Source organism: Elgaria multicarinata, chromosome 6 (genome assembly GCF_023053635.1).
Source record: "Elgaria multicarinata webbii isolate HBS135686 ecotype San Diego chromosome 6, rElgMul1.1.pri, whole genome shotgun sequence".
Classification (NCBI taxonomy): Eukaryota; Metazoa; Chordata; class Lepidosauria; order Squamata; family Anguidae; genus Elgaria; species Elgaria multicarinata.
This window is the reverse complement of record NC_086176.1, coordinates 108,280,310-108,307,444: the sequence shown is the minus strand read 5'-3', so window position 1 is coordinate 108,307,444 and position 27,135 is coordinate 108,280,310. Positions and strand designations below refer to the sequence as shown.

General features: G+C 45.0%; 1 protein-coding gene across 1 annotated transcript; it reads right to left on the bottom strand.

Annotated features, from left to right (window-relative positions):
- Positions 1-4,161: 4,161 nt before the first annotated feature.
- ACAA2 (acetyl-CoA acyltransferase 2) lies at positions 4,162-26,749 on the bottom strand. The gene is made up of 10 exons (XM_063128251.1): positions 26,647-26,749; positions 22,219-22,385; positions 19,451-19,579; positions 17,647-17,763; positions 15,049-15,196; positions 11,535-11,710; positions 8,160-8,289; positions 6,671-6,741; positions 5,580-5,734; positions 4,162-4,824 (listed from the first exon to the last, which is right to left on the bottom strand). Exons 1-10 carry the CDS (start codon positions 26,660-26,662, stop codon positions 4,740-4,742), a joined length of 1,194 nt encoding a protein of 397 aa, XP_062984321.1. The 5' UTR covers positions 26,663-26,749; the 3' UTR covers positions 4,162-4,739.
- Positions 26,750-27,135: the final 386 nt, after the last annotated feature.

Genomic DNA, 27,135 nt, shown 5'->3' with positions numbered 1-27,135 from the left:
CAATGCCAAACAAATTAGAGAAGTTTCATATGGCGATACTGCTATCAAAGTCGCTGAACAAAGTTTGTTCTAGAGATCTAGACAAAATAGGAAGAATGATAAAACTGTGTTAAATCGACACTGAAGAAACACTTGTTTAGATCCAGTGATGTGGAAACAAAGATGTGGGTAAAGAGAAGCTTATCCATGGAAAGTTACCAGTGCATTTTCCATTAAGGTCAGTGTTGGTCATAATATTCCCAACTATTGGACCCCTTCTTTTCATGAGTCTAGCGTGACCATATGGAAAGGAGGACAGGGCTCCTGAATCTTTAACAGTTGTACAGAAAAGGGAATTTCAGCAGGTGTCATTTGTATGCATGCAGCACCTGGGGAAATTCCCTCTTCATCACAACAGTTAAAGCTCCAGGAGCTATACTACAGTGACCAGATACAAAATAGGGCAGGGCTCCTGCAGCTTTAACTGCTGTGATGAAGAGGGAATTTCACCAGGAGCTGCATGCAGGAGATGCAGGAGTCCTGACCTCTTTTTCATATGGTCACCCTACATGCCCCCCCCCCCCAATATTTACTGATAGGCTGCCAGCACAGGTGAATCGTCACCTGAATATTTATTTATGTGTTACATTTTTATATCACCCAATAACTGAAGCTCATAAAATGCAATATAGAAGTTTAAAACTATAGCATGAAATTTAAACAAAACAAAACAAAATAAAACTTAGCAGCAGTGCAAAGATTTAAAATAATGTAACAGATTTAAAAGAACAGAAACGGAAAGGCTAAAATACCTGGGGAAATAAGGAGGTGTTTGCCTGGCACTGAAAAGAGAAGTGCAGGCTGTTGGCTCCACTGTCAGTGGGTTGCTGAATCTGCTCTGGGTTCAGTCAGAACTCTAAAGAGCGATCCAAGATGTGAAGCCAGCCCCATAGCAGAGATTTTCATTTTGCCTAATAGTGTGGTACCCTCTTATTTGTGATGTCAGTGGGCTAGCCAGCAAACTGCTTAGCAACTGAACCCACCTTCTTAATGACTCTAAACTTATATCTCAAAAGAGCTGGCTGGTTCTAACCAGGTGGGCTATTATAAAAAAAGAGCTTAGTTTGAGCAAAATATGCTCTAGAGGTATAGTTGAGTTACATCACAATATAGGTCACAGTCACCATCACTGAAAAGCCATTTTATTCTGCGCATATGGGGTTGGATCCAGCTTGAGGACCCGGATAGAACGGGTCCTTCCCTCCATGGGAGGCTTCTGATCTAGCAAGGAGATGCTGGTGACAGAGGAAAGAAGTGATCTTTGATCATCCCCCCCATTACCTATACCCCATGAAAAACTGCTCCGGAGGGTTGGGGGACCCTCCAGAACAGTGGGGAGGTGGTACAGGTGGTTGTGGAGGAAGGTGGGGGAATAGGGTGACCATATGAAAATCCTGTATCTTTAACAGTTGCATAGATAAGGGAATTTCAGCAGGAGTCATTTGTATATATGGAGAACCTGGTGAAGTTCCCTCTTCATCACAACAGTTGAAGGTGCAGGAGCTATACTAGAATGACCGGATTTAAAAGAGGGCAGGGCACCTGCAACTTTAACTATTGTGATGAAGAGGAAATTTCACCAGGTTCCTCATATATACAAATGACACCTGCTGAAATTCCCTTTTCAATACAACTGTTTATAAAGATACAGGAGCCCTGTCCTCCTTTTCATAGGGTCACCCTAGGAATCAGCAAAGATCACCGGTCTCCAGCTTCTGCCATTAGGAGTGTTCTAAGCAGAACTCCACTCACGGGCTGCTCCCACAGTGGAATTAAAGCTGTATCCAACCCATAGTGTTTTCCAAATACATTAAACAGACACAAAGCACTATAACTTTGTATTTTGTGCTACAGAAAGCTGTCTCTCCACCTTTTAAATGCTATCGACAATGCAATGATTTTTAAAAAATGATTTTCTCTCATTGCTTTGGAATCCCCAAATGTAAGGCATTGTAGTTATCAGATTATTGTAAAATGAACCATGATTCCTTGAACCTTAACTGACTTACATTCCTGGTTGATTATTTAAATTCACAGCTTTGTACTCTCTCACACAGCCTCCACCATTGACCCACATTAGCCTGTGCTTAAGGCACACATCAATTTATCAGAGCTTTTAATTGATCTTATTATGCTTAGAACTCTTGCCAATCCCATCAGCAGAGAATGTAATTCATGATATAAACCCCACTTCGAAGTTGTTCCTGTGGATGGCATTTAAGTCCAGTTTTGGCCTTCCTATTACATTCCTGCTTTTCCGTCGTCCTAATCGGTGTAGTTGGAATTACAGGACAGACAAAATTGCCATCATCGCTGAGGCTGTTTTGTGTTGGTTCGAAAGCATGCGAGAAATTGTGCAGAACTTTCCATCGGGTAGAATGGAATAGCTAGCAACACTTCTTCTCTGTGGAATTTTTCCCTCAAGCTCTATACGTTGGAATTCAAAGACCAACTGGCATTAGACGCACACTGAACAGGTCCACATTTGGAAAGGGATTCACATGGTTAGCTGCCTCACATGGTTTGCTGGCAGGGCCAGATTAACTCAGACCACTATATTGTGTGAAGCGGATTTTGGTTTTCCACAACTTCCCATGTGCCCACTATCATCCGTCTGCCCTGCCTTAGGTTTATTCTTTTCCTGACCTCTTGCTTACACAGAAAATCATGTGCGGCTGCCCTTAACTTTGGTCTAGAAGCAGCAGCTAGTGCAGAATGCAGCAGCTTGGCTGCTATCAGGAGCTGCCTCTTTTCAGCATGCAACTCCCTAGCTGAGGGAATAGCACTGGGACTTGCCTATATGCTCTATATAACCCATCGTGACTGCACAGTTGCGCCATTTTTTATATGACGCAGCTGCAAACTCGTAGCCACATCGAACGTTTCCCTGCAAAATTGCGCTTTTCCGAAGGGTCGTTTTACCGTGACTTTTCCCATTGCTCTGATGTCACAGTTGTTTCTTTGTCTGTCATTGGTGGCTTCGATTCAGGTTAAGAAAGTGGGTGTAGCAAGGGGCGGATCCCAGCGCAGGGTAGGCGTGGGAATACTGGGCAGGGAGCAGGCATGACGGGTAATGGCCACCATGGTGATGTTAAAGTCTAAAGTTAGGGCAGTTATGATATATAATGCAGAAATCAAATGAGCTGTAGTAACAGTATCCTGTTTCCAAATTAGAGAACAGAAAAGTAGGAAGATTCTCATATGAATCAATGTACTGGTTTGTAGCTTAACAGGGCAACAGCTCCGCCTTGTGGTTGGAGATATGAGAAGCAACACTATTAAAAGACGGTGTGGTGTGGTGTAGTGGCTAAGGTGCTGGACTGGGAGTCGGGAGATCTGGGTTCTAGTCCCCACTCAGCCAAGGAATCCCACTGGGTGACTTTGGGCCAGTCACAGAGTCTCAGCCCAACCCACCTCACAGGGTTGTTGTTGTGAGGATAACATGGAGAGGAGGGGGATTATGTACACCGCTTTGGGTTCCTTGGAGGAAAAAAGGCGGAATATGAATGTAATAAATAAATAAATTAAATAAAAAGGCTCACGGATCCTTTTAAAACTAGCAAAACCTGTTCGAATCAAACCTAGAGTGCATTTTGCCCAAATAGCAAAAGAAGCCTTGGAGTTGTTCGTTTGGAAAACAAGGTAAGATTAACTGAACACGCAAATAGCACTGATCTAATGGTATGCATGCATTACCCCAGATAGCACCTGCTTTGCATGCAGAAGGTCCCGGGTTCAATCCCTGGCTTCTCCAGGTAGGGTGAGGAATCTTGCGTTTAACCCTGGAGAGCCATGGCTGCCAGTCGGTGTCGACAATACTGGGCTTGATGGACCAATGAACATAGGCAGCTTCCTATGTTCCAAATAAAATCCAATGATTATTAGGGCCCGTGATCAGATTGAGAATACAAGAGATATATCCCCAACGTGTTCCTGGAATGTGCCTTTTTTGTCCTTACTGCTATTGGAGCAGCAATAGCAGCAGTGGTGGAACTTTTCACCGATGGTCAGGGAGGGTTGGGGACCTCCAAACCAGACTTCCCTTTCCCACAGTATCCTTTCAGGGACCACAGGATTGCAACCTTAATGTGCAAACTTTACAAGACAACAAAGACTAAAATCCTTTGGATTAATTCAATATGATTTTATTTTTGTTTGGAGAGGCACGTTGGTTTTGTTACACTTTGTTTTAGCTTTTAACATAGAATACACCACCTGTACACGTTTTATGCGAAATCCATTTAATAAAAACTTGCCTTTTCTGGCAATGCAAAATTCCTTGTTGACCTACATTTACAGAAGTCTTTCATTGAGATGATGAAACAGCTTGGAATACAATGTGGATAAATTATCTGGCTTTAGGTACATCTCTGCTGTGGTTTAAGGCGTGCCTAGTAGATACTTGGCAGTTTAATATCTATTCAAGAAAATTCCTGTTACGGGATCAAAATGAAATTCAGCAGGAGGTAGTAGATCAGTGGAGGTTATAGCTAGATTCACACAATGGAATTAAAGATCATCTACTCATTTTCTTTTTTTTTTAAAGATTTTGCCCTCTTTGCCAGATGGTTAATACAACAACTCAGTTTCTGAAGTTGCACACAAGCAGAGCGATCATCTTCCCTCTAAATTCTTTGAGTTGGCATGTAACAGTTGGTGAAGACTACGGTGTTAATTCGCTGTAGACTTTATACTGTCCTTTAGGCCGTGTTCTGAATGATGACAGCAATACCTTGGCCACCTCCAATGCAAGCGGAACCAACTGCGTATTTACCTCCACGGCGCCTATAAGAAAGCAAGAGGCAACCAGTAACAGAGAAGATCTCTAAACTTCACAGTCGCGGCTTTCTAGAGTCATTTGTTCTACATTCTGAAGGGTTTGGGTAGAGGATTTAGTTCTTTGATTTCTAACCTGCTTTTTTGAGCTCCACAGGAACACCCAGAAATCATATATATGGATGACACAGAGAAGAAAGGCCAGTCACATAGGACTGCAGGGTCTTGATGTTGCTGGGAAAACAGCTTCCTCCAATAGATCAGAGTCCGGCATGCTTGATGGAGGGGAAAAATGCAGCCAGATATGATTTGGACCTGCTACAGACCTTATGGATCTGTGCCAGGCTGCAACGAGGAAGCTGAATTTTAGGTATTTTAAAAATCTCGTCTGTCCTCCCAAAACCTCAAGGTGGTATGCCCAAGGCTCTGAGGTGGCCTCCCATCCAGGCACAAGCCAGATCCAGACTGCTTAGCTTTTGCAAGGGGTGCCTTCAGGCTGTAGCCCCGAGACCCATACTTAGAAGCTCCCGGGGGGCGGGGAGGGGTTGCCCTCCAGGTTCTTCATATTAGACTCTGTGCATTAGGAGCTTTAAGGAAGGCTGAAAGCTGCTCCACATTTGTATGTTTTCTCCCTTGGTGGGTTTTGGATGCAAGGCATGTGCTCTGAATCTGAGCTAGGTTCTCTCCCAAACATGCACTCCAGAATACTGAAAACAAAAACGAGAAGTTCCTTCATCTAGGGGTTCCTTCATCTCTTCACATACCTTAGTTCATGAACCAGATGAGCAGTGATCCTTGAACCTGATGCACCCAGTGGGTGGCCCAAAGCGATGGCTCCTCCGTTGACGTTTGTTTTCTCAGGGTCCAGACCCAAAACCTTCTCCACTGCCAAGTACTGTGGAGCAAAAGCCTCATTGACCTTGAAATACATAAAAGGAAGAGAAAAGTTGGAAACACTCTTGGCTGGGTTGCTGTAGAGGTCATGACAGACCACCGTGGCTTAATTTACCTGTGGGCATCGTCGCGTCATGTCGGGTGCCCGAGAGCACCATTTTTGGATTGCAGCCATACGTGCCCGGCTTTCATGTCATGCGAACCCAAGTGGCAGGGGTTGTTTTGAGGGTTCTACAGCCCCCAAATAACCCTAAAACAAGGCATGGCTTAACTGAGGGTTGTCTAACATTCAAATAGCCGCTGCCGCCTGGGATCACACAATACAACAAGCCATGGCAAGCTATGCATATGCAAGAGCAAGGACCTCTGCCGTTCAACTTAGTTGTTAGGCAGAAACACATAGGAGAAAACAGGCCTTTAGGTATCCATGTAATTTCCCAGGTGCTTTTGCGTTAAATCTGGGTGATGCCAAGTCCCAGAAAAGGTGAACCTGCTCAGGACATGGAAATTATTGCAGCTGCAACTTTAAAAAGAAGAAGAGCAAACAGCCTGCAGCTGTTCTGCAAACCCCAAGACAATCTCACCCTTCAGCAGCCAGAGAAAGCTGTTGTCTTGATACACGTTTACTGGCCAGCAGGGGCCAGCATCAAGCGGCCAGGCCAGAATGGTTCACCTACCCTGGCTTCTGTGCCTTACAGTTCAACTGCTTTAGGACTTCCCTGGCTCAAGGGATCCAATTCCAGTGCTTGAAGGCTGCTTCTAACAAGAGGCTAATGATCTTCAGGAACTCATGTTTGTACCTTGTCCGAGTCATATCCTTCATGTAGATGGATGAGGACTGCACTTAAAAGTTCATCTGTATGTGAAATTTAATTCAACTCTAGCTCATCTTGTATAATTACACTGAATGCCACATTGGGCTACTGTTTGGGTATTTTGCTTTCTGCACAACTGTCCTTACCTCAACCAAGTCCATATCTTTCAGAGAAAGGCCAGCTTTCTTCAGGGCTTCAGTGATGGCAGGTACTGGACCTAAGTTGATACATACACACAGCAATTAACAGAGGAATTTCTTTCAATGTTTAATCTATCTATCAGTCAATCAATCAATCATCTATCTAACTATCTATCTATGGTGAGGTTACTTGAAATCCCTTTTTTCATGGATTCTGGTTCAGCCTTAACATGTTCAGACAACATGCTAAGCCATGGTGGTTAAGCACTTTGAGCTAAACATTATGCCTTAGCTTGTCATGTGTCCTGACCATGGTGGCTACATAACCAAGGTTTAAACACGCTCACTAACCATTTGCTGCAAAAGGGTTTGCGGCCTAACCATGGCTTAGCGTGTTGTTGTTGTGGAATTGGAGAATGCAGAGTGCGTAGCAGCGCGCACGATAGTTGGCTCACTCAGCTGCTAACTAGTGAGGCTTACTGAGGAAAAATCAATACTCACAGACCTTCAGTAAAAGTATTTTACTGAGCAAACTTTCATTACACGAATGGTCATCAATTATATACACGATATATACAGCACACTTCATCAACGACAGCAACAACAACTGACCATGACAACCCAGATGCCTTTAAGCAGGGACATCTTAAATACTTTTCCCCCTTTTGTCCAATTAATTGTCTCTGCTTCAAGTCTTGCACGTAGACCATTTCTGCCAGGCTCCGGTTTGAACACCTGCTACTGTCCAGAAGCAAATCTGCCAAAGACTTTTAACTCTTTAAAGTCATTCTCATCCTCTGTGGAGAAAATCCATCCCAACAGTTGTCTGTACAGGCCCTCTGTCTGTTTGCTAAATCCTACTATGTGGAGTTATGCTCCATGCCCAAGGAAAAATATCTCCACCAAGTAAAAAAAAAGAGCCGAACTCTTGAGAGTTTGCACGCATCTACTTTGCATTTTATACGTTCTCCGAATCATATTTTCATGTGTTGTACTTATTACGTGGGCTGCTGAGGCAGAGCGAAGCAAGGGAGCTTATGGAGAGGCCCCCACAGGCTGCCCACAACTTGTAGAACCCAGGCACCTTCCCTCGAGCTAGCAATCCTGATGTGGCAAAGGGATCTTCCCACCAAACAGCAACATTTCTACCACATTTGCAAGCATTGTACGGAATACGACGCCATGACGTATTGGATAGCGCCTGTGACGTCACTACTAACAAATGACAAACTCTTCCCATGCCTGTGTCATTTTGTGACCCATTAAGTACTTAATTTTAAATACTATTTTGGAGGGCAAGCGTTCCTCTTCTGTGTTACACGCGTGCCCGTCTAGTCCCAGTAAAGATACCAATACCAGCAAGGCCATTTCTACTCTCCCTATTATATACAGACCGTATTTCTTGCGAGTGCCTGCAAATCGGGACTCCTGGGCGCCTTCCCAGGCTGATGTGCTTTGACTGGTTAGCAGGAAAGTCCCTATCCCTGTAACTTACCAATGCCCATAATGTTGGGGTCACATCCAGTTACATGATAGGCGACAATTCTAGCCAATGGAGTGAGGCTGTGCTTTTTTATGGCATCTTCGCTCGCTATGATCAGTGCTCCAGCTCCATCACACACTCCCTAGGAAGAGAAGGATATATTACACCAAATCTGGAATGAATCGGTGACAGAATGTCCTTAGCTAGCTCAAAACAAGAGCTGATGGTTCAAAGCGGCCATCCTGACCCAGAAAAATGGAAGGACGCATCTCTGGAGGGCCATCCTGTAGCTAAAATGATTGGGGATAAAGACATGACCTGGCTATGCTATGCTTAGGGTATTCCTATTTCATGGGCACTCAAAGGTCAGTGGAATAGGCTTGTTACTTTGCCATAAAATGACATTTAGAAGAAGAGAATAAAAACCCACCAGATCTTGTGTACTGCAGTATATTACATTAGGATACTGAAATTTGAGCAGCGGAATTGTGATTTACACAGGTGTGTGGTCCAGGTGCTCTATGGGTGAAAGGAGCATTAGAGTAGCAGCCTGTAGGTTTATTTCATTTAGGTATTTTTACCCTGGTCTTTAGCTGACAAGGGTTTCAGAGTAGCTAGGTTCTGTACAGAAACATCCGATGTCAGTTGCAAAATAGACTCACATTCTGTATATAGAAAGCAGGAAAGTTCTGCAACAGGGGACTTTTTTTTGGTTTGCTCATTTTCCTTTATTGGAAAAGACTGATGCATTTTGCAGAAAGCAATTTGGCAAAATGATGCTTCACAGAACAGCTCGCAAAAGGTAGATGAGCTTGCAATTGGTTGGCATTGTCACATTCTTGTTCAGAGGATGCTCAGATTCTTCTGGCCCACAAGGATACATTTTTTTTTATTATCAGCAATAGAATTTTTGAGGCAGATTTCTATGAAAATTTACTTGCCAGCCAGCTGCAGGCCTTTTCCCCGTGGTTTAACCACATTAAGAGAGAACAATACTTACTACAGTATTTCAAGACCTGACTTCCCCTGCTCTCAGAAAAGCCTTTACTGCCCTCGGTTCCCAAACAATGCCTACAGTTTATCTGGAGAGAAAGTATAAAGGGGTTCCCTACGCCCAGTGAACATGTATTTGTGGTGCAGGGGAGGTGGAAGACATTACTTGTTACACTGCTCCGTGTATAAAGATATTAGGGAATGTTTTCTGGGAGATCTTCTGAGAGCAAGAGCGGGTTGGCCCACGGCTGATATTATCTGTGATCCGTTAGCAGGTTATAGGAAAGCGATTACAATCAAGGTTGCAACATTTGCTGCAGCAGCTCAAAAACGCCGCCAAAATTTTCTAAAGAAATCAAGCGCAGATTGCAGAGGGGACCACCTGCTATAATTTCCTGTTATCATTGATGCCAGCGTCTGTTTCATTTTCTTCACCAGTATAAATCTCAGCCTTTTCTCTCAGTTTGGTTCTTTTATACAAATTCTCTTCCTCTGATGTTGTAAGAATTTAGGCTATTATGTAGACACCTTATTTTACTGTTGTGGTTGTAACGGCCTTTGTGCCATGGACAAATAAAATGGAATCTATTTATCATTTCTGCATTAAGACACCACTTTAAACCACAGGTGGGGAACCTTAACAGGGACAATAGATGCGGGGCAAGATGGTAGTGGAATTAACCAGGCTCCACACATAAGTAAAGCATCTGGCTCACCTGAGCAGAGCCTTGAAGGTGTGCATCAGGCTGGCGGGCAGCCAATTCAATTTCTGCTTTCAGACATGTCCCTCCTCAGGTGACGAGAAAAGAGAGTTTTGAAAGCATGGAGCAGATAGCTTTCAGCTATACAATCCGCACTTTCCAAGTCCTGCACAGCCTCCTGCCTCAGGAAGGACACCATTGACAGCACGGATCAATCAGCCAGATTAAAACGTACAGGATCTGGAACTGTTTAGGCAAGGACTGGGGGGGGGCAGAGTTTGGAGATTCTGGAATGTGGGAGAGGCATTAAGGTAGCAGAACTATATCTAACTCTGTCCTATTCAGACTGCAGGTGGGTGAGTCACATGTTTGAAAGCAGCCCTCTTGGGTAAAAACACCCAGAACATTTCTCCTTAGCTTACCAGATTTTTATATGCTGAGTTTATGGAAGAATGTTCAAGCGTGCAGGAAAAGCTGCATTTCAAGAACCTGGTTCACATGATCACCTTGTACTCCTTTCGGCACCTCCTGAAAACATCTTTATTCCAAGAAGCCTTTCTTTAACATGCAGCCTTGGATTTCTGTTTTTTGCTTCTTTTTAAATTTTGTTTTAACTGTTTTATTCTGTTTTTATTTTCATTTTACCTTGTACACTGCTCTGAAATTTTTCAATGGGGAGCGGTATATAAATATTCTAAATAATATTAATACTAATACTAATACTAATAACAACCCATAGTGACTTATTTAAACTACGGTTGTGTTGCAGTGCCCGTGGAGGCCACGTTGCCAATTCAAGCTCCCATGGTGGCTTTTTGTGTCACCTGAATGCGACGAGGGAGGCTTGTTGGATTGGGGTGGGGGGTAAACAAACCACCCCCAGAGTCCTACAACAGGCCATGGGTTCTGAGTGGTTTGTTAACTACCTCAACCCTCGCCAGGTTTGGACGACACGAGAAGCCACGCCCAGTAAGGGTAATTATGTAAATTGGGCCAGATCACAACCGGCACACTCACGGGGTGGTTAACAAGCCGCTGTATTTATTAACCCCCCTCATGTCGTGCAAGCCGGCCCATTATTATTATTATTATTATTATTATTATTATTTGCATTTATATCCCGCCTTTTTTCCTCCAAGGAACCCAAGGCGGCGTACATAATCCTCCTCCTCTCCATGTCAGAATTGGTCCCCAGTACCACTGTCACACCCTGTCTCATAAACCTCACTGCTACCATGGATCCCAGCACCTACTGAACTCCATTCAGGTTTGGGCATTCCACAAGGTTTTCTAAAAGAATTCCTGTAGCCGTCTGAGAAAATTCTCCAGACATGTTGTGGTGGAAGGCAATTTGGCTGCCTTTGCAAAAAAAACTGCAGAGCTCTCTACCTTCGTGAACTGCACGTAGAAAGGCCTCCCTCAGAGCTGCCCCACAATTCCAGAAGTTTGTTTGTTTGTTTTGTCCTGGCTGGCTTATCTGTGGGGTAGGATAATCCACTACTAAAAGGGAGAATATAGCATTATGTTTCTATTAAAAAAACACCCACAACTCTAAGTAATCTGGCGCCAGCTCCAGGAAACATGGACTTCTAAAATGAGTACATTAGCGATTAATTCAGGACTTGTGGGTGCTTCAGCTTTTACTCTCCATGCAAGCAGCTCTTAGGGCAAGTTCTCAAACGACGAAGCTCACCGAGGCATTCCCAGCCGTGACTGTGCCGTCTTTCTTGAAGACCGTAGGGAGCTTTCCCAACTGTTCCATCGTTGCTTCGGGTCGGGGGTGCTCGTCCCGTTCCATACTCTGTTTACCTTTCCTGGTTTTCACTTCTATGGGCGCCATCTCAGCTTTGAAGTGACCAGCTTCATGAGCTAATAACCATTAAGACAGAGAACAGCGAAAGGTCACACAGGAAGAACTCAAAAGACACCAGGAAGCGATTCGTAGAAACCTGCCACAGGGGACCTGAGAAGAAGCTGTGGAGGGTGGAGGGCTTGTCTCCTGACAGACAATTGCCTGCTCAGAACTTTCCTGTGGCTTGTTTCTTCCTTAGTCCTCCAGGCCACTGTCTGCATGTATCCCAGGGACCTTGGCAGCAGAAATCCCCATTTCCTACCTCAGCACCCCTTCCGCAATTGATCTGCTGCGGTTGCCAGCTGGTGAGGGAAGCTCTCCCTTCACCCCACATCAAATCGCAAAAAGGAAATCATTTTACGAATGTGGGAAGATGTTTTAAAAAGTATTTTTCCTGCCATGAATTTTGCACAAATTTCCCATTCCTTCTGCCATGAATTTTTGCGTAATTTCCCCTTCTGTTGTACTGCTCTGCCATGCATTTTGTGTCGTTTTTGCGATCCCGCTCACTGCTTTGTAACCTCATGTACATCTCACAGCTAGCAATGGAAGACCAGTGGAGGGGAGAATCCGGGCAGGGAGGGGTGGGGAGAACTGAAAGCAACTGGTGGCTGCAGGAAACAAGGAGCTTTTGGGGTGGGTGTTATTATTTCAGTGTAACATGTAAAGTGAAGAACACTTTAAAAATAAAAAGTGTTCACTAGGAAGGGAAGAGCCCTTTCTGCAACTGGTGCGCTGCAGTTACCGGCTGACCAGAGAAACACTCTCCACGCTCCCCCCACATCACATCTCAAAAAGGAAATCATGTTCTGAGTCCTTATGAAAGTAGGAACGCATTTGCAAACTTTTCTTCTTTTTCCTTTGGGCTCTTGCGCAAGAGCGCCTGGCCCCTATTGAACCCAGCATAGCCAGATCCCCCTCTTCCAAATTTCCTTGTCAATTTAATCCTCCATTTTGGTGCCTCCCAAATGCAACTCCCCCACCTCACCCTCCTGCATCATATCGCAAAAAGGAAAGCATTCCCGTACTGTATTTCTTTGATTCTAAGACACACTTTTTCCCCCATATAAACAACTCTAAAAATGGGGTGCGTCTTAGAATCCCGGGTGCGATTATTATTCTTACAATCATTTTTTCTGTTGGTGGTACTGAAATTAGTGTGCGTCTTACAATCGATGGCATCTTAGAATCGAAGAAATACGGTATCCCTCACTTGTCAATGTCCTCGTCTCCTTCGGCAATTCCCTTAATAGCCAATACCTTTCATTTTTTTTAAAGGCTGCTTCATGTTACACTGAAGTAATAGCACCCACCCCGCTAAAACTCCTTCTCTCCTGCAGCGGTGGGCTGTTTTCCTGTCCCCTTCATCTGCGTGGCTTTCCTCCAATAGCTTCTGTTGCCAGCTGTCAGATATACTATTCTGTCAGGGATGCTTTTGGGTGGATTCCTGCATTGAGCAGGGGGTTGGACTCGATGGCCTTGTAGGCCCCTTCCAACTCTACTATTCTATGATTCTACATATTAGTTACAGAGCAGAGAGCAGGTCCATTAACATACATAAATACATAAACTGAAGTCTGCTCACTCTTGGATTAGGGAATTTGCTTCCCAGCAAACTGCAGGAACAAGCAACCCAAATTTCACTTACTTAATTTTTTTTAATCAAATATAAAGCAACTGGGCACGGAGATCGGTTCAAAGTTTACCAAGCTTAGAATACGCATTTGAGGGGATAGGGGTGAGGGCGGGAAAGATTTCCACTGCGTTCTCCCTAGGGTTGCCATATTCTGAATCCACAAAACCGGAATTATTTTTTGGGAGGGCTTTTCTTTTATTTCTCCCCTCTCCTTTCTGCTCCTTCAGCCCCTCACCCCCACAAAACTCACTTTCTTCCCCCACAAATAACCCAGCAGCTCTGCCCGTCGCTTATCCTAAAGCTGTGACTGCAACCAGCCAAGCTCACCGAACTATTTTGCATTGCACGGGACTCAGGCAGCCTGAGGAGAGCACGTGCGCCTTTCCTCGCTGTTGGTCCTCTTCTATGCAGCCACAGGTGCAGTAAGGTGAGTCGTGGTGAGTGACTGAGCCTGAGGAGGAGCAGCGGCGCTCTGGAAAAGGTGCCAGATTGAAGCGTTTTTTTCTCTGCTGCTGCCACTCCACTGAGCAGGCTCAAGGCACCATTTCGGAGGCTGGAATTTCTCCGGCCGGCTGGACCAGGAATCCGGGATTCTTGACTGACTGGCCGGGACACTTTGGAAATGCTTGGAAACCTTGACATTCTCGGTTTTCCGGGACATATGGCAACGTTAGTTCTCCCTCACATCTATTTTTCTTCATAGAAGAACATTCCATTACGTTAGTCCCCATTTGCTGCCTGAAGTGGTACAATCCAGACACCAGGAGCCTTGCTAGACCTGCCGGCTTACGCCAGCAGGGAGGCAGGGCCGAGGCGCGCTGAAGTTAGCGCGCCTCCCCCAGGCTACCAGACGCACGACGCGCAGGGACGTCGCGTCCCTGCGGCGTCCGCCATTTTTTTAATTATTTTAAAGGGGCCGGGTGCGGCCCGAAGACTCCGGAGAGGTAAGTGGGGTTTTTTTGGGTTTTTTTATGGGGGGGGGGCGAAGGCTGGGAGGGTGGGTGGCACGGGGGGAGGGTGGGTGCGATCGCGCTGCCCGAGCCTGGGCAATGCCTGGCATGGGGCAGCATTGCAATGCCGCCCCATGCCAGGCATTGCCCGGGCGGCGCGCGGTGCGATCGCACCCGCCCTCCCCCCGTGCCACCCCCCCTGCCGCCCCCCCCGCCGATGGGCACAGCGCTACTATAGGTGCTGTGCCAGGTCCGCGGCTTTTCGTGGCTCCTTGCGAGTAAGCGAGGAGCCGCGAAAAGCTGCGGAAGTCCCTAGACGTTCCCAAGCTCCGGCCTGAGGCCGGAGCTGGGGAAAAGGCGCGCCATAAGCGAATTCGCTTATGGCGCGTTGGAGGAGGCCTCAGCGCGGCCTGTCTCCGGATTCCCCTGTGCGTCATCTGGATGCACAGCAGGGAAGCCGGGACAGAAGGCGCGCTAAGGCCTCGTCTAGGAAGGTCCCAGGTCTACCATTTCATCAGCTGGTTCCGAGAATTATGGTTCCATTTGAAATGAAATGTTGCTCTTTCAAAGACACGCTCAGCTACGGTGGTTAAGCACTTTGAGCTAAACATTATGGCTCAGCGTGTCATGTGAACCATTCCTAACCATGGTGGCTACAAAACCAGGGTTTAAACACACTCACTAGCCCTTTGCCGCAAAAGGGTGAGCAGCCTAACCATGGTGTGTTGCCTGAACAGGCCCTAAGTTTTCAATATTTACATTTACTGACCTGCTTTCCATCTCTGCTGCGTCTTCAACGCATACCTGTCACAGTCCTCCCTTGTGATGCTATATTTTGCAGCCAGGTTTTCAGCCGTAAGGCCCATAGGCGTCTTAATATGCTGGTCCGTTAGCCCAGCCCACAATGTGTCTTCTAGCTGTCAGGGGAGGGATTTTAGCATTAACAACATCATTACAGATTTCTAGAGCAATAAATTATGCCACAAGCATTCAATGCTTGCAGAAAAGAGTACAGCAAGACGAGACAGCATAGCTCTGCTCTGCTAGTGCTGGGTTCCCAAAATTTATTATTTGTTTGTTATACTACAGTGCAGAATGAATACAGAATTTGCTACCTTGCGTGGAATTCAGCGTTCCGAATTACCCGGCTTTTTATTAGAGATAAACTTGAAATCCATAAGCAGTTCCTGCAGAAGTGTATAGGGCTTTTAGGTACTGCATAGCACCTTGTGCCTCTGGCCAGTAAAAGCAAAACAAATCATGGAAAAAATACCACTGCTTGACTGTCATTATATATTCAGTTTTCAGATTTTGGACTTTTCTTGCAACAGCATTTGGAACTGTTCTGCTTTTTTGTTTTTAAGCAAGATCAAACAAGTCTCCTAAGTTGGAACACGGCCTATAGGCCACAAACAAATCTCATTAACCAAAAATTAAGACAACTGCCAACCTTTTGGGGCATTTTTCTAAGACAAACTGGGGCATTCTCTCTTGTGCTGTGTGAATTTTTTATTATTATTAATTATTATTCTTATTTCTATACCACCATATAGCTGAAGCTCTCTGGGCAGTTTACAACAGTTAAGATAATAACATACAGCATAAAATATAAATATATGAAGTTTAAAACAATTTAGTCAACTAAAAACAATTTCAATAGAATACTAGACCTGTTTAGATGGTTGGCCCCATCATTTGCTGTTAAATGCCTGGGAGTAGAGGACAGTCTTAAATTGGCACCCAGAAAATAACAGTATTGGTGCCAGGCGGGCCTGAGTGGGGAGCTCATTCCAGTTAGGAGGCCACCACTGAAAAGGCCCTCTCACTTGTCACCACGTGAAGGGCTACTGGGGTGATCACCAGGCTTAACCCTCTAGCTCAGCCTTCCTCAACCTGGGGCGCTCCAGATGTGTTGGACTGCATTTCCCAGAATGCCCCAGCCAGCAGAGCTGGCTGGGGCATTCTGGGAGTTGTAGTCCAACACATCTGGAGTGCCCCAGGTTGAGGAAGGCTGCCTAGCTGCTCAAGACGCAATCGTCCCCTCCACTGATTTGCACCCTATAGCATCTGGCAAGAAGAAAGGAAGTAGCACTGCATTCACTTGCATATTAGAGTAGTGGCTTCTTACTGAAAAGTCACTGTAAAATAACCTGCAGTAATGGCAGAAGGTTAATAACACACTCAAGCTGGGAGAATATAATGGTTCTAGGACATGTGCATGAACAGCACCATTTTCAAGGCACCCTTTCAGGTCATTAGAACAACTTGGTACAGTTCAGATGCAAGTTTTGGAAGTAGGTCAAGATTTGCTGTCCGTTACACTGTAACTGAATACATTATCACTAATGGGACAGCTTCATCTTGCTTCATGTCCTTGCAAGGGTCCAGAGCATGCTTTGAACCTACCTGGGGGAGGGATACCTGGGATTCAAACAAGAAGTAAAGAGTACATGGTAGTTCTATCGAGGCCCGACACTGACAATTGGCAGAAGAATTGGCTGGGCTTTACACTGATTACAAGGGTGTGCACTGCTTTGCCTAAAGATACAACCCTATGCATGTTTAGACGTAAAAGAAGCCCTACAGCTTCCAGAGTGCCCCAGCCAACCATGCTGGCTGGGGAAAACTGGCAGTTGTAGAACATTTTTTTTTTAATGTCTAAACATGCATAGGATTCTGCCCTAAGCCACTCAAGGCACCCAGTAGAAAGGAAGACCGACTTTGACCTTCTTGCATGCTGCCTCTCGATTCAAGGTACTGGTTTTAACATCTAATGCCTTACATGGCTTGGGACCGCAGTACCTGGCGAAGCTCCTTCCTACCCGTACGCTATGCTCAATATCTAAGGTCCTCCTCCAGATGCCTACTCCGAGGGAGGCTCAGAAGACGGCAACAAGGGAAAGGGCCTTCTCTGTGGTAGCCCCCCAATTCTGGAATGATCTCCCTGATGAGGCCCACCTGGCACCAACATTGCTGTCTTTTTGGCGCCAGGTCAAAGCTTTTCTCTTTTCCCAGGCATTTAGCCACACGTGATGAGTTTTAATCAATCCTGGGTCTGTTTCTTAGGTTTGGCTGATTGCTCAAAGCTGTTTTTAGATTCATTTATTTGACCCTGTGTATGCTGTCTCTTGTGTGTTTTTCATGTTTTTAAATATTGCATGTTGTTTAAAATGTTTTTAATCTTTTGTAAACCACCCAGAGAGCTTCAGCTATAGGGCGGTACAGAAATGTAAATCATCAACACCTATATCTCTCTATGGAAGCTGTCTTCAGAAACCTCTGCAAAACAGTGTGAGCGTATGTGTGTTTGCGCATACATATACAAAGACGCTGAGAAAAACAATGGCAAAGCGTCCAGCGTCCATACCTTGAGATCGGCTCCCAATTTTGTTCCAAAGCGGATGTTTCTAACAGCGTACGGAGACTGGCTCATACTTTCTGTTCCACCACACAGCACCACTTCTGAATCGTTAAGGCAAATTTCCTGTTTTGAGCGGGGAGGGAAAAAAGCACATAAGAAATTCATTGTCTTCCCCCACTCCCGCTGCTGCATAATTTCAGATTGGAAGAATGCATTGGAAACAAACAAAAAAGGGGATAGTTGTTATCAGAAAGCACCTGAATCCATTTCAGATCTCAGGGATGGACTTCGTGATATTAACTTACACTCAGTTCGGGAGGTGCAATGCACCAGTACAAGCAGAAGGTGCTTGTGTCTTCCATGAAACCGCTTTAGGGGTGGAATCAACCAGTGTCTTGCAAGCACTCAAAGAGAATGCTCAATCCCCCATCATTTTCCCTCCCCACCCTCACTTAAACTGCTACTGGGAGTCAAATGTCCACTCCCCACAAGGGTCTGTGGAGCAAGAGAGTCACCTGTAAGAGTGTGCTTCTATCCCCAGCAGCCGGTGACCCCACAACCAGCCCTGCAAAGCAGCCCATGTGCAAACCCATAGACATGCAGGTTTGCACAGAGGCTGCTTTGACCGGCTGCATCTGAGCTGGTGGTACGAGCAGAAGAGGGGAAGCCTGAGAATCAAGGTGCCAGCCCCGAATCTGCTGCAGCTAATCCCCTGGTCCTCCCGATGGTATCCCATCAGCCACTGCTGCAAAAAAAAAACCACCACCCAATCCCGGCAGAGTGGCACTCACTCCTTTCGCTGCTCTTGCCAGGGAACTCTGTAGACAGTGGGGAAAGTCAACTCAACGCAACGGAAAACTCCACGGAGCCCTCCACACAACACGCAATGCAGCACGGTTGGGTAGGAACTCTCCTCTGCACAGCGTGGATATTCTGCGTGGGGAGTTTCCCCTCCAGACAACACATTTCTCAATGGTGGTGTAACCACTCCACCTTGGAATTCTAAAACCACCATTGAGAAAAGTGTTGTCTGAACTCAGCCACTTACTGGCAGTGGGTCTCCAAGGGTTTCAGGCAGGATCCATACGTGACCTTCCTGGAGATGCTAAAGACTGAACCAAGGATCTTCTGCATGCAAGCCAGGTGACCTTATTACTGAGCTACAGCCTCTCCACTGGCACCTTGCAAGAGTTTTGCTTTGAACAGGGACGGACTTTCGTAGAACATCTACACTGACTTCCTTGTCTTTTTCAGACACAATCTGAAGTGCAGACATATACATACAAAGGCTTAAAAAGAGTCCGCCTCCCATATAACCCATGACCAGACCACCATCTATGAGTTGGGTTCCCACAGCAAGAGCACAAGGAGAGGGAATTCATGATGCTTTCCTCCTGCAGTTTTGGAACTCCATGCCACCGCAGGCTCAAAGGTCCAGGACTGGGCTCATTTTGGAAATGCTGTAACACCCATCTTTTTGGGCTGGCCTGTGGTGCTCAGACTTAAGTCAGCTAAGAGAGGGGAAGTGGATTTGACGAGAGGTTTATTCTGTTGGATTGTTTTCTTTTCTTTCATTGCCTGCCCTAATTCAGCTGCCCCACTAAAAAAGGAAGAGAGTAAACAAGTCAATTAAAAATAGATGGAGCATCCCATGCATTTTTAAAAAATCCCCAGTCTCTGTGCAAGGCTTGTAGTGTGTGTGTGTGTGTGTGTGTGTGTGTCACACACACCTCCAAAGGCCAACTGGGCTGATGGAGGATCAGAGTAACTTGGAAAAATAACTAATTGCTAAGACAGCTGGATGTAGTACCTGACATCCATTGGTGATAGACTGGAATCCTGACCCGCACAATCTGTTGACTGTTAGAGCAGGAACTGGGATTGGCACTCCGACCCGCAGGCCGACGTGCCTTGCGAGGTAAGCAGCATCTACAGAACTCTGCAAGAAAAGGACAGAGAAGCTACTTGGCGAAGAAGCCGAGATGCGAGCGACACAAAGGCTTCAATTTTATGCACGCTTGGAAGTGAGCAATAATGCACAGAATTGGGCTGCACACCTGCAACCCTTTACGCTTGAGACCACGCTCCATTGAACAGACCGGGGCCATCTTCTGTTTAAACCTGTACAGGATCGGGCTGCACGTAAATTTAAAGCATTTTAAAAAGCCTAGAGTGACTGCACACTCAAAGTGCTACTGCAAAGTTTATTGGCGAGGAGAAATAGCAGATCATGTTCCGCTGGTCAATTTCTGGTGGATCCAGTGCCTGTTGGGATACTTGCAAAAAACAGTGAACTAGATGGACTGTACGTTTATTCCAGGGAGGCACTTATTGCATCCTTGAGGTAGACAGCATGCACTAGACAGCATAGCCCATTTACTCATGTCTCAGAAACCCCAAGTGTGCTTTCTTGATTTGCACATTTACAGCATATTGGTATACATGGTGTGACCCCGAGCTGCCCTCTGATGTCTATTCCTCTAAAAGTACAAATAATTTTTAGCAGAAAGCTGGCTGTGGCGTTACCCCACAATTTAGTATCTTGTATATCTCTAGAGAAGTATGTCTGGTGAGTATGGAATGCTAGAACTGAGTGGGCGTGGTTTGTGATGTAATAGGGAGGGTGGGGGGAAGGAGTATATAAAGAGTGATTGAGGGGAGGGGCAGTTAGCTGTTGTTAGTGTGTGTGTGGTTGTTGTTGGGGTAGTGCCCGGTGAGATTAAACAAAATAAACAAGCTGAATTCAGCAAATTGTTGGAGAGGATGTCAAAAAAAAGGAACGTACTTACATATGTGGTGGGAATGTGAATTTGTTCAAAAACTGTGGAAAATGGTGTTTAATGAGAAAAAAGAAATTGTAGGAATGGAGATTGAAGAGACACCTATAGTGGCATTGCTATTATTATATGGAGAATTAAACTGTAATAAAGAAAATAATTGATAACGAATTTGCTGACAGCAGCAAGGTTAATTATATCTAGGAACTGGAAGGTTCAAGGAGATTATCATGTTGAAGATTGGTACAAAGAGATATGGGATATTGCTTTTAATGATAAATTAACATGTAATATAAAAGTGAGAAGAGGGATAATAAAAACGAATGATTTTGAGGGAATATGGAAACAGTTCCTGGAATACGTTCTAAGGGGAGTGGGAAACCACCTCCAGAAGAAACAATGAGATTCTGGAAACAGGAATAGATCCCAGGGTGGGGGTGGGGGTGTGCACTTTATGTCATGATTATGTTAAAATATTAAATTAGAAAATGTTATAAGGTTATTCAATTTTATGTATTATGTCGGTCTTTTTTTGTCATTGTACTGATGTATGTTTAAGTTTTGAAAAAATAAATAATAATAAAAAAAAAGTTGTTGGGGTAGTGGTGTTGTGGGTTGTGTGGGAATTGTGGAGTGAGAGGAGATTAATTGCTAGGGATTTAGGATTGGTGGAGAGAGAGGTGGTTGGTGAGTTTGGATTAGGCAGGATTGGAAGCATTATATTTTCATTTGAAGCTTTTAACATTACAATAAACTTATTATTATTTTGTTAGCTACCAATTGCCACGTGTCAGCTTGGCATTATTTACCTGCCTCACAGTTATCAAACACCCACACCAGAATATACCCACAGTACATTTAAAGCCAGATCTTATATTTAACCTCTTTCCCTCACAGATAGGGGAAAGGTTTTATTTAACCCTCCGTCAGGTTTTCAAGTGGTGATGCTTGGCCTGAGAAGGGTTTATGCGGCGGGCCTAGTAGAGGTGTAACGTCGCACTGGCATCCATAGCCCACTTGATACAACACCCATCTTTCCTGCGGCTTCCAGGTCCACAAATCAGGAAGCTTTTTGATGTATTAAGCTTGCCAGAGCCAGCCAAAGCCACCTCCTTTTCCATTAGCATTTCTCCAGTCCTAAACCCAGAAGGTGAGAAGACATTCCTTATATGTGCTATTGAAACATGTGACTGATGAAACATATCAGGTAGTCACAACCACACTTAATAAAACTGAAATGTGGTTCTCTATTCCTTTCTCATTCTGTCTCTCTCCTAGTCACTGGTGACTCCGATCACCTCTTCCTGTGACCACCCAAAGATGCTGTGAGAGTTGCAACTCTCCGGGTGACCCCTGCGTTGTAAGCATTTTACCTTAATTATTATTATTTATTATTATTTATATAGCGCCATCAATGTACATGGTGCTGTACAGAGTAAAACAATAAAATAGCAAAACCCTGCCGCATAGGCTTACATTCTAATAAAATCATAATAAAACAATAAGAAGGGAAAGAGAATGTACCAAACAGGCACAGGGTAGAATAAAACTAACAGTATAAAAGTCAGAACAAAATCAAGTTTTAAAAACTTTAGAAAAAAGAAAAGTTTTTAGCTGAGCTTTAAAAGCTGCGATTGAACTTGTAGTTCTCAAATGTTCTGGAAGAGCGTTCCAGGCGTAAGGGGCAGCAGAAGAAAATGGACGAAGCATGCCTTAGCAAGTTGCCTGCTTCTCTTTTTTTCAAGTCTGTGTGTCACAAGCGGATGTGGATTGGATGTGAAAAGTTCTAGATTCTACCAACCTGCATGACGTTGCCTACGATCACGCTGTCAATTATTTCAGGAGAGATTTTGCCAGCAGACAGGGCCGAGCGTGCTGCGATCTCCGTGAGGTCTGTGGCGGTGAAGTCCTTGAGCAAGCCTCCATAAGCCCCAAATGGGGTCCTCTTGGCAGAAACAATGAACACACCTGGAAGGCAAAGCATGGACAACCCACATGGGAAACTGAGTCAGGCCACTGGTCCATCTAGCTCAATATGGTCTATTCCACATGGCAAGATTTGAGACAGGAGTCATTCCCAGCCTAGCTAAAGATGCTGCGGATTGGACCTGCAGCCTTTTGCATGCAAAGGCAAAAAACCCAAAACAAATTGTTGTTGTTGTTGTTGGTTATTATTATTATATTTATATTTATTTATCTCCCGCCTTTTTCCCAGTATTGGGACTCAAAGCGGTGTACAAGATTAAAATGTGTACAATTAAAACATATAAATATAAATTACAAAAATTAAAACAGAATTAAACCTACAGTAAAATTAAAAACATGTTGTTTTTTTTAAAAATAGGAACAGGTTAAAAGGGGGCGGGCGAAGAGATCCAATACATTAACACAGGTCCAGTATAGTTCCAAAAGCCTGCTGAAACAAAAAGGTTTTTGCCTGCCTCTGAAAGTGTAGCACAGAGGGAGCCAGCCTAGCCTCCCTGGGAAGGGAGTTCCAGAGCCTTGGAGCAGCCACCGAGAAGGCCCTCTCCTGCGTACCTATCAGCCGTGCCTGGGATGTTGGTGGGACAGAGAGAAAGGCCTCCCCAGAAGATCTCAGAGCATGGGCAGGCTCATATGGGAGAATACGGTCTTTCAGATAACCTGGACCCGAGCCGTAGAGGGCTTTATAGGTGATAACCAGTACTTTGAACTGTGCCTGGAAACAGACAGGAAGCCATTGGAGCCGTTTTAACAGGGGAATTGTGTGTTCCCTGTAACCAGCCCCAGTCAACAATCTGGCTGCAGCTCTTTGAACCAGCTGAAGTTTCCAAACAGTCTTCAAAGGCAGCCCCACGTAGAGCACGTTACAGTAATCCAATTGGGATGTAACTAAGGCGTGTGTCACCGTGGCCAAGTCTGACATCTCAAGCACCAGCTGCAATACCCCCCCACCGCACAAACCAGGTTGCAATGCAAACAGAACACCCCAAGATTACCACCACCCCGTGCTATAATGCATCACCCCCAAAACACAAAAAAAGCAAACCACAAACCTGCTCCAAAAGTGCACGTACGATATATCCATGCCCCTGGGCTACAATGCACTCCCCACCCAATTTCAAAATATCCTAGACTGTACAAACACAACTACCACCGCTGTCTCACACTGGCTGTTTTGTGCTGCAACTGGCTCAGCTAGAGTGTTTTGGGTTTTCCAGAAAATTTTGAACAGGAAATTTCCCCCATGCTACATTAGGTTAATTTGCCTACAAAAAAATTCTGATCCTCCTGTGCGTGATCTATATTTAGTGGATTTTATTTTACTTATATTTAGTAAACAAAGCTAAAAAAAAGAGTACCCATTGTTAACGTTTTGTCCCTATACACCACAAGTATCTGACCTGAAATATTTGAGAGGGGAAAATCTAATTACACTTAATGTGAGCTGAATTTAAGTGTCATTTAAGGGTCATCTCATGTAGAAATTGTTATTAATATATGTCAGGGGTGCAGAACCTCCTTCAGCTGCAATGCAATTCAGGGAAGCTCTCTGGGGTGGGCAGAGCTGAAAGCAAGAGGGCAGGGCCAAAACCACACACATAAAAATCAGTGTATTGTAGCTTAAAAATCTTACTGCCAGTAACTAATCCTTAGAGAGGCCTTTTAGAATGGGGGAAAATCTACACAAAAGCCAAGAAACTACTGAATGATTGATTCAGTAGTTTCAGGAGAAAGGAGCATGACCTTTTGGTAGGGTGACCATATGAAAAAGAGGACAGGGCTCCTGTATCTTTAACAATTGTATAGAAAAGGGGATTTCAGCAGGAGCCATGCAGCACCTGGTGAAATTCCCCTTCATCACAACAGTTAGAGCTGCAGGAGCCCTGTCATGCTAGGCAGGGCTCCTGCAGAGTTCAAAGTACTTCATATAGAGTAGACTTCAAAATAACTAATATATCCTGCAGATGGGATGGGCGTTCAGGCTTAGAGGCAGTGGCTTATTGAGGGCACCTAATGAGTTTATTTAGGACAGAAGTCAGAACGTGATGCTTAGTGGTATGTTTGCGGCCAAAGTGCAACATAGAAACAGTGGGGGTGGGTGAGTAGAAGGTGATTAAGTCTTATTTTGAAACCTCTCCCATTAGTTGAATCAAAGTAAGGGGAAGCGTGTAGGGAAACGCTTCTCACTCATTTCTTTTCCCTTGCAAATACTGCCTCCCCCCACCCCTCAATAATCTCCAACACAAATTTGGGAGTCTCATATTTCAAGTCCATCGGCTACTTCAAGATATAGGTGAAATTCTTTCAACATGCACTATATAAAAGTATTATACTACCCTGTGCCATTTCCTTGGTAGAAAGGTGAGGTGCAAATAAAACAAAATAAACATCATTAATATTGGACTTTTCCATTTGCTAAAAAAATGTCTTTCTCAATCTCTGGGCATTAGTGGTCTGTGGTCTGATTTTAAGCTCTGGGTTTAACATTAAATGGTTTTTGAAGTTTATGCTTTTTGTAAAAAGAGCCATGTTGGATCAGACCAAAGGTCCATCTAGGCCAGCACTCTGTTCACACAGTGGCCAACCAGCTGTCGACCAGAGACCTACAAGCAGGACAGGGTGCAACAGCACCCTTCCACCCATGTTCCCCAGCAACTGGTATATATAGGCTTACTGTTCATAGAATCATAGAATAGCAGAGTTGGAAGGGGCCTACAAGGCCATCTAGTCCAACCCCCTGCTCAATGCAGGAATCCACCCTAAAGCAGCCCTGACAGATGGTTGTCCAGCTGCCTCTTGAAGGCCTCTAGTGTGGGAGAGCCCACAACCTCCCTAGGTAACTGATTCCACTGTCGCACTGTATTTCAAATAACAAGCACAACAAAGTATTTTCACAGAAATGTAGGAAGAATGTGTCATGTGCGTCTTTGAGCAGGGCTACAATCCTGCACACACTTACTAGGGAGAAGGTCCCATTTGGCACAGTGAGACTTACTAGTGAGTAAACATGCAGCTGCTATGGGCTGGAAGCCTCATCTCACAACCTCAATTCCTATCTGTAAAATGAGAATAACACCTACATTTATTTATTATATTTCTATATCACCCAATAGCCAACGCTCTCTAGGCGGTTCTCAACTACATAATCACGTTTAATAACCCTGATAAACAAAGTGTTGTACTAAAAGGTTAGGCCTCATCTAGAGTATTGCATCCAGTTCTGGGCTCCACAATTCAAGGAGGACGCAGACAAGCTGGAGCGTGTTCAGAGGAGGGCAACCAGGATGATCAGGGGTCTGGAAACAAAGCCCTATGAAGAGAGACGGAAAGAACTGGGCCTGTTTAGCCTGGAGAAGAGAAGATTGAGGGGAGACATGATAGCACTCTTCAAATACTTGAAAGGTTGTCACACAGAGGAGGGCCAGGATCTCTTCTCGATCCTCCCAGAGTGCAGGACACGGAAGTTAAAGGAAGCCAGATTCCAGCTGGACATCAGGAAAAACTTCCTGACTGTTAGAGCAGTACAACAATGGAACCAGTGACCTAGGGAGGTTGTGGGCTCTCCCACACTAGAGGCCTTCAAGAGGCAGCTGGACAACCATCTGTCAGGGATGCTTTAGGGTGGGGATTCCTGCATTGAGCAGGGGGTTGGACTTGATGGCCTTGTAGGCCCCTTCCAACTCTGCTATTCTATGATTCTAAGAATAAAAATGCTAGGTATATAAGCCAGTAATTTTAAAAGCCACATATATAGGCCAAAATCCACAAAGAGCAATACCTAATTAGGGCAACAATCACAAAAAACCGTGCAAGCCTTTTTGTTGTTGCTGTGACCTTTGAGCGGGCCTAATAAAAGTATTACCCAATATGAATTTTGGATATATATTTTTTTCTCACGGCCAGCTGCTTTTGTTCTTTATATATAAGCCAATCATAAAATCAAGGCTCATTTCCTGTACGCTACATCTATCACGTTCTTTGGAAAGAAGTAATAAATGAAATGAAATGAATTCAAGCGATCGAAAAGACAGAGTGCAGACGGCATGTTCCGGAAGGCGTATATGCAATAAAATAAAACAAAGTAACGCTTCTGCTTTTGCAGCCGGATGGGTGTGTGCATGCACAAGAAATGCACATGTTAAAGCCAGGGAAGGGGGGAGAACACGGCTGCAAGATCCAGCACTAAAAGAAGAGAGAGCAAAATATCGGGAGGAATTCGAAATAAAGTTTGGGATGGGAGGCTTACCTCTGAGTAGGGCCATGGTTGCTGCTGGACTGGCTTACTCTTGAGTTGGTCAGTCTGAAGGTCTCTCTCTCTCTCTCTCTCTCTGTCCACCCCGCCCTCTCTGCTGCAATCCTGTCTGAAACTGGAGCCACGCAGTCTTTCTCCTCCCCTTGCCTTGCACTTTCCCCTACTTCTTTCTTTTCCTCCACCCCCTCCTCTGCCAGCCTCCTTATCTGCAAAAGCATGTTCAGCACACAACAGGAAGAAGGCTACGGGACACACATGACGGCAGGAACCGGGCCGCTGCTTTTGGATTGCTCGTGCAAGAGAAGGACGCCCAGGTGCGGGTGAGAGGCGCACGTGTGTGCGGGTGAACCTCAAGAGGTATGGGGCTGGTCGTCGGAAGGATCATCACCCCCATGACTTGGGTGTCTAGTTTATAGTTATTGCCGGTGTTTTGGGAACAAAACAAAACTCTCCTCCTTTGAATGGCTGCAACGAACAGGGAAT

What these genes read in the sequence shown, in the direction of transcription:
- ACAA2 (XM_063128251.1), bottom strand. An exon ending in TCGTAGGCAACGTCATGCAG is followed by an intron (nt 19,580 to 22,218) that starts GTTGGTAGAATC and finishes CTTTTCTTGCAG; the next exon opens with AGTTCTGTAGATGCTGCTTA. An exon ending in GCAGCAGAGATGGAAAGCAG is followed by an intron (nt 11,711 to 15,048) that starts GTCAGTAAATGT and finishes AATGGTTATTAG; the next exon opens with CTCATGAAGCTGGTCACTTC.